Genomic DNA, 12,110 nt, shown 5'->3' with positions numbered 1-12,110 from the left:
TGGAGGGGATGCTGGCCCAGGAGGCTCAGAGAAGAGTCTGAGGTGCCAGAGCAAACCTCCGAGAGGCTCGATGAGAATCCATCAGAGGTGTTTGAGCGCTGTGTGCTTGGACGGGAGGTGACACCCCAATCTCTTCACCCGTGTAGGTCTATGGAAGCCTCGAATGTCCCAGGTTTTCTTACATCTCAGGGCTCCAAGCTGGCCCAGTGCTGTATGCTGTGTTTACAACATCTTGTTGAATTTCAAGCCAAGTCCCCACTGAGTAGGTGAGAAGAATGAGGCCCAGGGAGGTCAAGTGGTTTCTCCAAAGCCACGCAGTGGTCAGTGGAGGATTACAGTCACACCTGCTGTTTAACTCCAGGGCCCATGCTATTAAACGAGTGCTGCCTCCTGGCCAGGACTCAGAGAGTAGAGTGACTTTTCCAAGGACCCTTGCCCCCAACCCCACCCCTCTGCATAAATGTCCTAACTTCTCTGCCTCAGTTTCCCCACCATCACTGAGATGGTATTAACACTGTCCGACGGTATCACATTCATAGGACTCCTGCAACAGTTGAATCGGGGGAAAGCATCCCTTCCCCCAATACCATCCCAGTGCCCTGGGCTGCCCTCCATCCTTTCCTCCCTGAGAGGGTCCTGTGAACTTGGGTCCATAGAACTGTGAAATTCCAGGCTACAGTGATATCAGCTTGAAAATCAGGTGTGCTCCTTTTCCTTCCCATCAGAGTTAACCCATGGGTCGAGGCTGGCTCTTGTGGACATCTGAGAACAGGAAATGCTGCTGTTTGCCTGAGTGAAGGCCAGGCAGGTCAGGGGACCAGGTAGCCCAGGTTGGAGAGCTTTGGCATCAAGGGGTTCCTGCGGGAGTATAGAAGGAGGCACTGCTGCTGAAAGCCAGGCTGAGCACCTGCTATATGCTAAACTTCCTGGGACTCGGAGGAGCTTGGGTGCTGACAGTGACAGAAGAGTCGGTGAGGACCGTTTACTCACTCTTCTGCCATGCGGTGGTCTCCTCTGTCATGCACTCATCAAACATCAGCTGCCGGGCTGGGGGAGACCCAGAAACCTCACATCAGACCTGACCTCAAATAGAGTCCCAGAAGGGCTATTGGAAATTTGGGGGGCAGACCCAGAAGTCTTGGGAAGGAGCAGCATTTGAGCTGGAACTAAAAAGACAAGCTCAGTTGTGAGAGTGGAGAAGGACACGGAGGCAGAGGGGTACTCAGCCTGGGCTACCAGGTCCACTGACATGCCTGGCCTCACTTAGGTGGACAGCAGCATGTCCTGTTCTCAGATGTCCACAGAGCCAGCCTTGACTCTCAGGTTGACTTTGATGGGAAGGAAAAGGAGCACATCCGAGCGGCACCAGGTGGGAGAACGCAAGGGGAGTCAGGAAGAGTTTTGTACGCCCAAAGCCCCCATGGCTATGGGAGGGGAGGCTGGAAGTCTTGGATCCTGGCTCCTGAGGACCCTGAATGGCAAGGGAAAAGCGAGGCCATGATTCTGTGGGCAGTGGAGTCTGTAGGCTGGCAGCAGTCCTCAGTCCTGCTGCTGCTCTGCCAGTGGATGAAAGGCCCATCTCTGGGGCCGGCTGCATCTGACCTGGATGAACCTCCATAGCCCATGCGGAGGCTGGCTCAGGCTGCTTGCAACCAGCATTTGTTCTCTGCAGGAACCTAGTGGTCTTGCCCGGGGGAAGTTGAAGCCTGTGCCTATCCAGACCCTCAGAAGGGCTGTGATCCCCCTCAACACACCACCTGAGAACAGGCAGTTCAGCCTCCCCAGCAGGAGCTCACTGGGCCATTTAATCTACTGTGACCAGACATCCTCATCTGTGCGACGGGGGCAATAACTACCTCACTCAAGCTACACTTAACTCACACTTCGTGAGTCAATCATGTCAAGTGCTCAGTGTCATGACGGACACGCAGTAATACCCTCAGCAAGTCAAACCTCGCCATTGTTATGGCCTGTGTGTCCCCAGTGTTCCTGTCTGGGTCAGCACATGGACAGCTCCCAGCCAAGGCCTGTGGGTGGGCCAGAAGCAAATTGCCCTTCCAGCCAAGTCAGCCCCTTATCGGGGATCTTTTCTGCACCAAATCCTTCCTGCAGACCTCCCTCAAGAGAGCTCTGCAGCATAAAAAACCTCCGAGGGTCTCTTCAGCCCCATGAGCAGGGGAGGTTCCTCCAGCTCCCCAAGGGGCTGCTGACAGGCTGCTGCAGGGCTCTTGGCCCTGCTTGGGTTCTGGATGGTGCACCCACAGGAAGAGAAGGGACATGCCTCGGACCCAGCTTGGGCTGCACAAGGAGAGAGTGGCCCTAGTTTCTACCATACACAAAGATACCTCCCGACCCGTCTGTTCCTTTGGGGGTGGTGAGGGCCCACCGATGCCAGCTCTTTGATGAGGCCCAGCCTCAGCCCTGTGAAAAATAAAAAGGAACAGTCCAATGGCCTCACCCCAAGAACAAAGCCAAGGAGTTTTCCTGGCAAGGGTACCTTAATTTCTTGATACTCCTATCGTCCAAACCCCGAATCCCCAAACCCAACAGGAAGTCATAGGAGTGCCTTGGAAATAGTAAAAATTAGATTTTCTAAAAAGAACGTCTTTGTTGTAACTGTAGTGTGACAGATTGATTTCTCTCTCCTTCTCAAGATCCTCATCCTCAGGAAGCAGGTGAGCAGGTGAGGTCATTCCATACACGCAGCCGTCGGGCGGAGGAGCTGGGATCCAGCGGTCAGAGGTGTGCGAGTGTCAAAGCCAGCAAAGACCCCGCACCTGGGAGGAGGCACGAAACCAGTGCCATGGAGCAGGGAGGCTGTGAACGTGGGACGCATCAGTGTGGCTGGTGCCAAAGGAGTTTCAAACAGGAGCCAACATCTAAGTGTCTGGCCTGGAGTGGGCGGGATGAGCATATAGTGTCAACATCCCAGTGTGCTTCAGCCGTGTGCAGGGTGGGCCTGGGGTTAGAGGGTGGGTTGGGGGCCAGAAAACCGGTCCACAGGGTCCAAGGAGGTAGGGCCTAGCAGACACGTGCAGAGTCACCGTCCTCACCTGCTCCACCCAAGGGCAGGGGCGGGGGCAGGGGAAGGAAAGGTGCAGAGGCAATGAGGGAAAAGAGAGGCTTGGATGGGTCTAGGGGAGGCCGGGGTCTGGGGGAGCACCTGGCTCATTTCCTGCTGTGCAGAGACCCACTGAGGAAGAGTGTAGTGAGGAGATGCTGAAGGGCTCAGCCCGAGGTCAGACAGCTGGTGTGAATGCCAGCTCCGCTGTTCCTGGCTGTTTGCTAGCTGTGTGAGCTCAGGCACCCTACTTAACCTCTCTTAGCCTGTTTACTCTGCTGTAGAATGGAGAGGACACCAGTGTCTACACCCAAGGATTGTGTCTCCATAATCCTTGATCTCTATAAGGTGCCTAGTACAAAGTAAATGCTCGATAAATGGAAGCTGCAGGTATTACTCCAAAGCAGCCAATTAGCGCACCAGTTCCAACCTCTACAGTGATATGATTTATTTACAAAACCAGCTTCAGGGTGTCTGCACCCTTCAGTCCTTCAGGAGGCTCCTGCTCCCTCTGTTTGCACTTAGGACAGGCTACAAAAGGAGCGGTCTGAGGTTAGAGTGCTGGGCAAGATGGACACTCCTCTCCTTTGGTGTGGCTGTTCAATTCTCACGTGGCAGTTTTTCCAGCTAGTACAGGAAGGTGGCAGCCTGGGGTGGGATGGGTCTCTTCCTGGGTGTGGAGTGGTTGAACGTGCGGCACAGGCTGAGTTTCTCCCTTCTGCCCCTTGAGGAGAAAGGCAAACCCCAGGCCTGCATAGTGGGACGCCTCATGCTGGCAGGGAGCAGCCTGGTGGGCTGGGAGGGGCTGGGAGAACCTGCCAGGGCTCTTCCCACTGGCTCTGCTGGGCAGGAAGGTAGGATGCCCCCCATCCCTGGTCATGGGCACTAAGAGAGAGAGAATTCAGGCCTGAGGGCTGCAGTCCCAGGCCAGCTCTGGTCCCAGGGCAAACTGACTGACCCACGGTAGCCTCCCCCTAGTCACCTTCATCCCTCGATGGTCAGCAGGTGCCAGGGGTCTGCTCTCCAGTGGCTTCGGCCGCAGTCAGCTCCAGCTTCCCTGTGGTGTGACTGCACCAGGCCTGGGCAGCCCCTAAAGACCCCTGGCTCCCAGATGGGGAGGCAGGAGGCCCAAGGCTAGTGTGTAGCCCCTCCTCAGGGGTTCTGTAGTAAGGCACGAATCCTGAGGCATAAAGGCCATGGTCCCTGGAGAGAGGGGCATCCAGGTCACTGTCATGGGGACACCCTGCCGAGACCTGTAGGACGGGGCAGCAGCCCAGTGAGTGTGAGGACCCAGAGATGAGGTCCGAAGGAACAAGAGGGTCAGCCAGATGCAAGCCCACTTCCAGGTTCAGACCCTGATACCTGGGAGCAGCCTGTGCCTGCAACACCGCAGTGGCAGTCCCAGAAGAGGACAGGCCCATGTCTGCTCTACAGCCTGGGAAGCACTCAGGGATGTCACTCACGCATCCAAGGGCACCCTGCTGGGAGGGGTGTGTCCGGGATTAGAACACACCCACCTCACCTCCTGTCTTTGCAGTCACAGCCACAGTGCCCAGTTGCACGGTGGTGATTAGGAATCTTAAAGGGCACAGACTTTGGGTCAAATCTCGTGTTTGCTACTTGCTAGCTATGTGCCCTTGACCAAGTCACTTAACTTCTCTGAGACTCATTTTCTCATTCGTAAAATGGGAATTATAGTACGGCCTATCTTATAGGATTATTAATAGGATTAAATGAGATGATGCTAATGAAACATTTGTCTGAGAGCCTAGCAAGTCACAAGGACCAAATAAAAGCTTCTGTGAGCTCACCGCCACGCTTGCTACTTTGGGCGCATGGTTGTATGTAATTCTCACAATGGCTCGATTGTTGCTGCTGCTATTCTCTTCTTATAAGGAAACCATGTTCCCCAGCCCATTTTCCTCCATGGTGGTCAAGCTGGGCTTGAACAGGACAGTCTTCCTGGAGTCCCTGTGCTCCCAACCAGTGATACCTTGCTCCAAGAGCCCCAGCAGCCCTGAGAGGGGCCTGTCTAGGGACCTGTTAGAGTCTGGGCCCCAGGACAGAGAGGTTTGAAGGATGTAGGATCTGGTGCTGCTCCCCCCACCCACCCCCATGGCCTCCTCAACTCACAGAACATTCGTCCTTGACTGTTGTCCTGCAGAAGCAGCCAGCCTGTCCCTCGCAGTGGGTGGGTCTTGGGAGCCCCTGTGTGACCATCCAGGAGGGGCCAGGCTGGGCACACTCTCCTCCTCAGAGCGGTAGTAAGGGACCCTGTGTGACCATCCAGGAGGGGCCAGGCTGGGCACACTCTCCTCCTCAGAGCGGTAGTAAGGGACCCTGTGTGACCATCCAGGAGGGGCCAGGCTGGGCACACTCTCCTCCTCAGAGCGGTAGTAAGGGAAGAACCCACCAAGCAGTTCTGAGTCCTCCTGGAGTGGTATCTCGGGCTGCAGGACCAACCGCTCCTCTGCTAGGAGGCACCCATAGGTGCGGAAGAAAGGCAGGCACTCCAAGGCTACCTGGGCCCTATGTGAAATGTGGAGGGAGCTTAGAAGTTTCTTGTCCCTTGAACTGGTGGCCTGCTGTTGCCAGGATAGGGACCCTGGGTCATCCTCCTCCAGGAGGCTAGGAGAGGTTGGGGCTCCGGATTCAGGCTCACAGTTCTTCTGGGACATCTGCGAAGAGAAGGGTGTTCCATCTGGCACTGCACCCTGACTTCCTAGCCACGCCAGCTCTGTTCCAGTCCCTGTCTACATTGCAGGCCGAAAGAGTCTTACAAAGCCCAAACCTGACTGTGGCTCTCTTCTGTGAAAAGACAGCAATGGCCCTCAACCATGGTTAGATTGCTCAAGTGCACAGGTCTTCTTACCATTCCCCAGTCACACCAAGCTTGGCCCTGCCTTAGAGCCTATGCCAAGATCTGCTCCTGGACTCTCAGCTCAGAAGAGCCTTCCCAGCCCCAACCTCCCCAGGCTCCCTCCTCCAGATCACTTCATCACTGGAATGCTCTACCTGGGCTATGGTCCGCCTGCCTTACATGTGGGGTGGTTTGATCTGTGTTGTGTGTCTGGTGCCTCTGGTTCATAACAGGCACTCAGCTCACACTTCAACTACTCTGCTGGCTCTCAACTCACCTCATATTCCCTTCACTCTGTCCACTCCAGCCACAGCCTCTCTTGGTCCATCTCACTTGCCAAGCATCCTCCCACCACAGGGCCTCTGCATGGGTGATGCTCCTGCCCAGATTCTCTTCCTCTCCTTTGTCCTAGGTGGTGACTTCCTCAGCCCTTGCCTAAAGTCACGTCCCTTACATGCCTGGCTTAGTGGCTTCTCCTTCTTCCTGACTGCCGCCACCCTCATACCCCTCACTCGGAGCACCCGTTCCTCTGCTGTGAAACATTCAACTGTGTGGTTTCTTGATTAATATTTCTCATCCTGTTATTTACAAATTCCACCGAGGCAGGACCCATCTGTCTAGTTCACTTCTATGTCCCGAAGGCCTAGAAAAACCCTGGCATATGGTAGACACTAAGTATTGGAAGAAAGCAAAGAAGGGTGGGAAGGAAGGAAAGACATAGACAAAAAGAGAACACCTCGGCCGGGAAGGAAGCCTTTAGCAGACTCCATGGTGATAGGAGGGAGAAGTCACGTCTTGGGGAGAGGATGGGGAAGTGGAATGAGGAATTAATTCCTAGGCCCAAAGGGGATGCATGCTCGGAGTACCTGGTAGTGAAAAGCCAGCTCATTCCCATGTTGCCTGTCAGGCCCAGACCCAGAGCCCATTGGGAACAAGGCAGGGGGCTCCTTTGATCCTGAGAAAGCCCCCAGGCCATTCCACTTGTGGTCTCCGGGCTCATGGAAGAACCCACGGTAGCCTAGCCCCCAGCCTTCCTGACTCCCACCCTGGCCTTCCCAACTCCCACCCTAGCCTTTGGGCCTTGAGTCCCCGCCCCGACACATGCTCCTGACATCCATGCTCTCCCCCAACTCCCTGCAGGCAGCCTGACCACTGAGGTCCCCGTCCTAAGCCAGACCCCTTGGTAAGTGCCTACTGGCCCATAAACTGCCAGTTTCTGGTGAGCTGGTACCAAGCTCCCTCCTCCAAGTCCCAGAGACCCAACTCGGGGCCATCTTTGCTGAGTCTCTACCACTCCCAAACACTCCGCAGAGCTCTGTGATCCTCTCTGTCGGGTAATCCTTAGGAAGCCCACTGGGATAGACTTGCCTTTCCAACCTCGCTGTGCCAAGGAGATGGGACAGGCTACATGGCAACGCCCAAGTCTGACCCAGTCTGAAGCCTGTGCTATGTTCACTGTGAATTGTATGTGGTTGTGTGTCCCCCATAAGACACACATGTTCCGGTCTTAAGCCCTGGCACTCGTGGATGTGATCTTATTTGGAAATGGGATCTTGGCAGATGCAATCGAGTTAAGATGAGGTCACACTGGGTTAGGGTGGGCCCTGAATCCCACGATGTGTCCCTATAAGATGAGGGAAATTTGGACACAGACACACAGGGAGAATGTCACGTGACAATGGAGGAAGCTATTGGAGTGACGCTGTCGCAAGCCAAGGCACATCAAGAATTGCGTCATCACTGGAAGCTAGGAGGGAGCACGGGAAGCAGATTCCCCTGCCAAGCCCCCAGGAAGGAACCAACCTGCCGACACCTTAATTTCAAACTTCTTCCGAACTGCAGGAGAATACATGTGCATTGTTTCAAGCTACCACATTTGTGTTAATTTGTTCTGGCAGCCCTAGGACACTAACAGGTGCAGGTTTGTGGATGGCTCATTTGTGGGGATAAAGGGATTTGGTACAGGCTTGAGGGCTCTCCCAGCACCACCCGGTGAGTGGGCTGGGGAGACAGGCCCATTGCCATGGATGAGGTTCTCTCTGTGGTGGGGCTCACCTAAGGCCCTACCCCTCCTGCCATCCGGTGGGCGCTGGACAGCACAGACTCTCCCTATGGCGGGCCAGCGGCCCTCCTATACCTCATTCTTTCCTGCCAGGGCCCCAGCTCCACTTCAACAGTGAGTCCTGGACTGAAGGAGGCCAGGTGTCCTCTGAATTCCCCTGGGAGGCCTCAGCAAGATGGCACGTGCACAATGCCACTCACGGTCTCTAGTGAGCACCACCTCCTGCGTCCTGTTTTTGGGTCAGCAGTAGCACTGTGTCAAGACACGATGAAGCCTAATTGTCAAACTCTGGCTAAAAAGACAGAGCCTCCCTCAGCAGTCCTCTTCCTCCCAGCCTCCTCTTTACCTTGGCAAATCCCCTTCTGCTTGCTGAGAGAAGACATCACCATGAAGTCATAAAGCCTGATGCCAGGTCATTAAAGCCATGAAGTCATAAAGCCAGATGGCTCTGTTGCCATGGAGACTCCACCCAAGCATCCAACACCTGTGATCATCACCTGTCTCTTAATTCATCTTAATCCACATCTCCCCAGGAGACTCAGGGGAAACAAAGAGAATGCAAACATCTTCTGGAATCTGATCAGTTTTTCATGACTGGGGGCCAGTGAGCTCACTAGGGACTTCTGCCCAGAGACTGAGAGTGACTCAGCGCCTCTAGTGGATGGGTCAGGAAGGGCCCCAGGGATTTGTTCCACCAAGCCCAGGGAACTGGGGTGAGGTGCATGGGCTGCTCCTCTCTGGGGTGCCTCAGTCCCCTCTGGGTGTGGCCGAGACAGCATTCTCTGCCCTTGTCACTAGCTTTCAGCTGCCTCTCCTCTGTGGCTCTTCTCCAGTCACTTGCTGGCAGGACACAAGAAGTGGAGCAGTCATGGGAGGGCTGATGATGTGGGACATCTGCTTTCTCCCACAGAGCCACCGTCCCCAGATCCTCCCCCAGGCCTGGTGCTCCTGTCAGCTACCGCCCAGGGCAGTTCCCACGTGGTGTGTCATGTGGTCCTCTCCACAAACCTTCAAGTCAGGAAGTGCACTGTCATGCCATTTTGCAGATTGGAGAGTTGAACCTCAGTGCTGGGACAGGAAGGTGAACCAGCCTGAAAAAGGGGCTCCAGAGTTAGTTTCTAGCCTTAGGGCTTGAGGCAAGAGAGCCTTGAAATGCCACTGAAGGTCACGAGGCTGGGATATCTCCAGGACCTCAGGCTTCCCCAGGACTGGATTCCAAGCCAGGAGTGGCCCAGCTGGGTTCTCCAGGCTCAGCATCTCCAGTTCTCCACATCTCTCTACCCTGTGCCCACAGACCCTACTACTCCTGGGCCCATCTACTCCTAGGTCATTTTCTTTCTTATAGAATTTATTTTTGGCAAGTGGTAATAGATACGCCTCCAACTTTATTTTATATTATGAATAGTCACTTGACCCAACATCATTTAAGAATAAATTATTTATCCCCAACCTGATTTGAAATACCAAAATAGACACATTCTAAATTCTTAACTATTACAAACTCAAGTCCTTTTCTATAATTTATTTTTGTATCCATCTCTTTGTCCCTCTTTGTACCAATACCGTATTATTCTGATCTCTTTCGTTTTAAATAAATTTAATTCATGTTGTATCATCACCATTTAAAAACTCAACTTCACTGAGGGCTAATTTACATATACCATAACATGTACTGTTCATGAATCTATACACCAAATAACGACCTGGAAATTAATACATAGAACTGCCTCTTTTCAGTTAATCCGCTCCCTTGCTTCCCAACCCCAAGCAACCACTGATGTGCTTTTTGATACTAGAGATTCATCTTGCCTGTTCTAGAATAAACGGAATCACACAGCACATGTTCTTTTGTGCCTAGTGAGCTTCTGGTTTTCAGCACTATGTTGTGAACATGCATCCTTTTTGTGGCATAGTTTGCTCCCTTTTATTGAGGAGTAGTATCCTGTTATGTGATGTAACACAATTTGCTTATCCATCTCCTGTGTGTACCAGCTAGTTGTTCCCATTGTAAAGAGTGCTGCCAGAAATACTTACAAGTCTTTGAGTAGGTATAGTTTTCATTCCTCTTAGGTAAATAGCTAGGATTTGAGTAGTTTGATCACATGGAAAGTGTATGTTTAACTAAATAAGAAACTGTCAAATTGTTTTCATTTTATGGCATATAAAATGGTACATTCATGGCCGGGCACGGTGGCTCACACCTGTAATCCCAGCACTTTGGGAGGCCGAGGCAAGTGGATCATGAGGTCAAGAGATTGAGACCATCCTGGTCAACATGGTGAAACTCCGTCTCTACTAAAAAAAAAAAAAATACAAAAAATTAGCTGGGCATGGTGGTGTGTGCCTGTAATCCCAGATACTCTGGAGGCTGAGGCAGGAGAATTGCCTGAACCCAGGAGTCGGAGGTTGTGGTGAGCTGAGATTGCGCCATTGCACTCTAGGGTGGGTAACAAGAGCGAAACTCCATCTCAAAAAAAAAAAAAAAAGGATACATTGATTTTACACTCCCAACAGTAATATGTAAAAGCTTCAGTTTCTTCACAGTCTTAATGCCACTTTTTAACTTTTGCCATTCTCGTGGGTGTATAGATAGCATGATGGTTTTCATTCGCATTTTCTTGATGGCTAGTGATGTTGAGCATTTCTTATATGTGTATATTGCCAATTTGTATATTTTCATTTAAGTGTCTACATCTTTCTCCCATTTTAATAACTTGATTGTTATAACTAAAGTACAGTAAGCTATATAGTTTCAAAGTGTAGAATTTGATCAATTTTCACATATGTACACACCTCAGAAACTATTACCATGGTCAGATTAACAAATATTTCTCCCCAGAGTAATATTTGTTAGGTGACAAAAACCCCTCACCTACTGTTAGGTGAGGGAGTCACAGCCAGCCAGAGAGTATCACTGGAGGGTGAGAGAAAGACCTGTGGATACCAGCTGTCACATAGCACGAGCCCAGCTCTTGGGAGCATTGAGATGTAAGCTCAGAGTTACACAGTTCCAAATCTTGGGAAGGGGCTTTCAGACACATTGTTTGCTTTCTGCTCAGATAAGGAATGCATCACTCTGCCAGAGTATGACTTTTTACAGATTATTAAATAAAGCTGTATATATCTCATTGTAAAAATAAAACAAACAAATATTTCTATCAACCCCAAAAATTTCCTCATTCGCTCTTATAATCCATCTTCCCCCCATTCCCTTCCCCAGACAACCCCTGATCTTCTGTCACTCTAGATTATTTTACATGTTCTAGCATTTTATATAAATGGAATCAAGCGTTTGCGTTTATGTGATTTCTCTTAGCATAATGCTCTTGAGAGTAATCTGTGCTGTTGCATGAATGAATAGTTTGTTCCTGTTTCATTGAGCACTATTCCACTGCATGGATAGTCCCCTGTTGTTATTCTACTGTATGCAGTGTGTCATTCTTCTCTAGCTGTTTTGAAGATGTTTTTCTTTATCCTTTGTAAGTGGTAGTGGATAAGGTTTTGAGCACTTTATAATGCGTCTAGGCATGGTTTTCATTGACCTTATCTTTTCTGGGGTTTACAGAGCCTCTTAAGTACATTTGCATTTTTAAGTACATTGATTTATGTTTTTCACCACGTTTAGGAAGCTTTAAGTCTTTCTTCGTTTTGTCAAGATTTTTTCTTTTTAGCCTATTTCTGCTCCCCTTCTGGGACTCCAACGTCATGTATGTTAGATTTTTTTAATGTGTTTCCACAGATCTCTGAGGCTCTGCTCATTTATTTCTTAATATTTCCTCTGTGTTCTTCAGATTGCAGAAATAATATGGATCTATCTTTAAGCTCACAGACTCTTTCCTCTTGACATCACCATTCTGCTACTGAAATCATCGAGTGAAATTTTTTAATTTCAGATTTTGTATTTTTCAGTCCTAACATTTTTGTGGTTTTTTTTTAATAGTTGCTACTTCTCTATTGAGAACTTATTTTTATTCATGCCAAATGTGTTTTTCTTAACCTCATGGAACATACACATAACAGCATTTTGAAGTCTTTGATGATAATTCCAACACATGGCCCTCCTTGGGATTGATATTTGTCGTCATTTACCTTGAGAAGTAGTCACATTTTTCTGGTTATTTGTACAC

The 12,110-nt window shown here is 50.9% G+C and overlaps 1 protein-coding gene across 1 annotated transcript; it reads right to left on the bottom strand.

Annotated features, from left to right (window-relative positions):
- Positions 1-3,494: 3,494 nt before the first annotated feature.
- On the bottom strand, positions 3,495-8,364 carry LOC118150158 (uncharacterized). The gene is made up of 4 exons (XM_035285209.3): positions 8,330-8,364; positions 5,195-5,739; positions 4,044-4,264; positions 3,495-3,785 (listed from the first exon to the last, which is right to left on the bottom strand). The coding sequence occupies exons 2-3, from the start codon at positions 5,737-5,739 to the stop codon at positions 4,060-4,062; spliced, it is 750 nt and encodes a 249-aa protein (XP_035141100.2). The 5' UTR covers positions 8,330-8,364; the 3' UTR covers positions 3,495-3,785; positions 4,044-4,059.
- Positions 8,365-12,110: the final 3,746 nt, after the last annotated feature.

The sequence above is a fragment of the Callithrix jacchus genome, chromosome 2 (genome assembly GCF_049354715.1).
Source record: "Callithrix jacchus isolate 240 chromosome 2, calJac240_pri, whole genome shotgun sequence".
Classification (NCBI taxonomy): Eukaryota; Metazoa; Chordata; class Mammalia; order Primates; family Cebidae; genus Callithrix; species Callithrix jacchus.
This window is presented reverse-complemented; position numbering and strand designations above follow the sequence as displayed.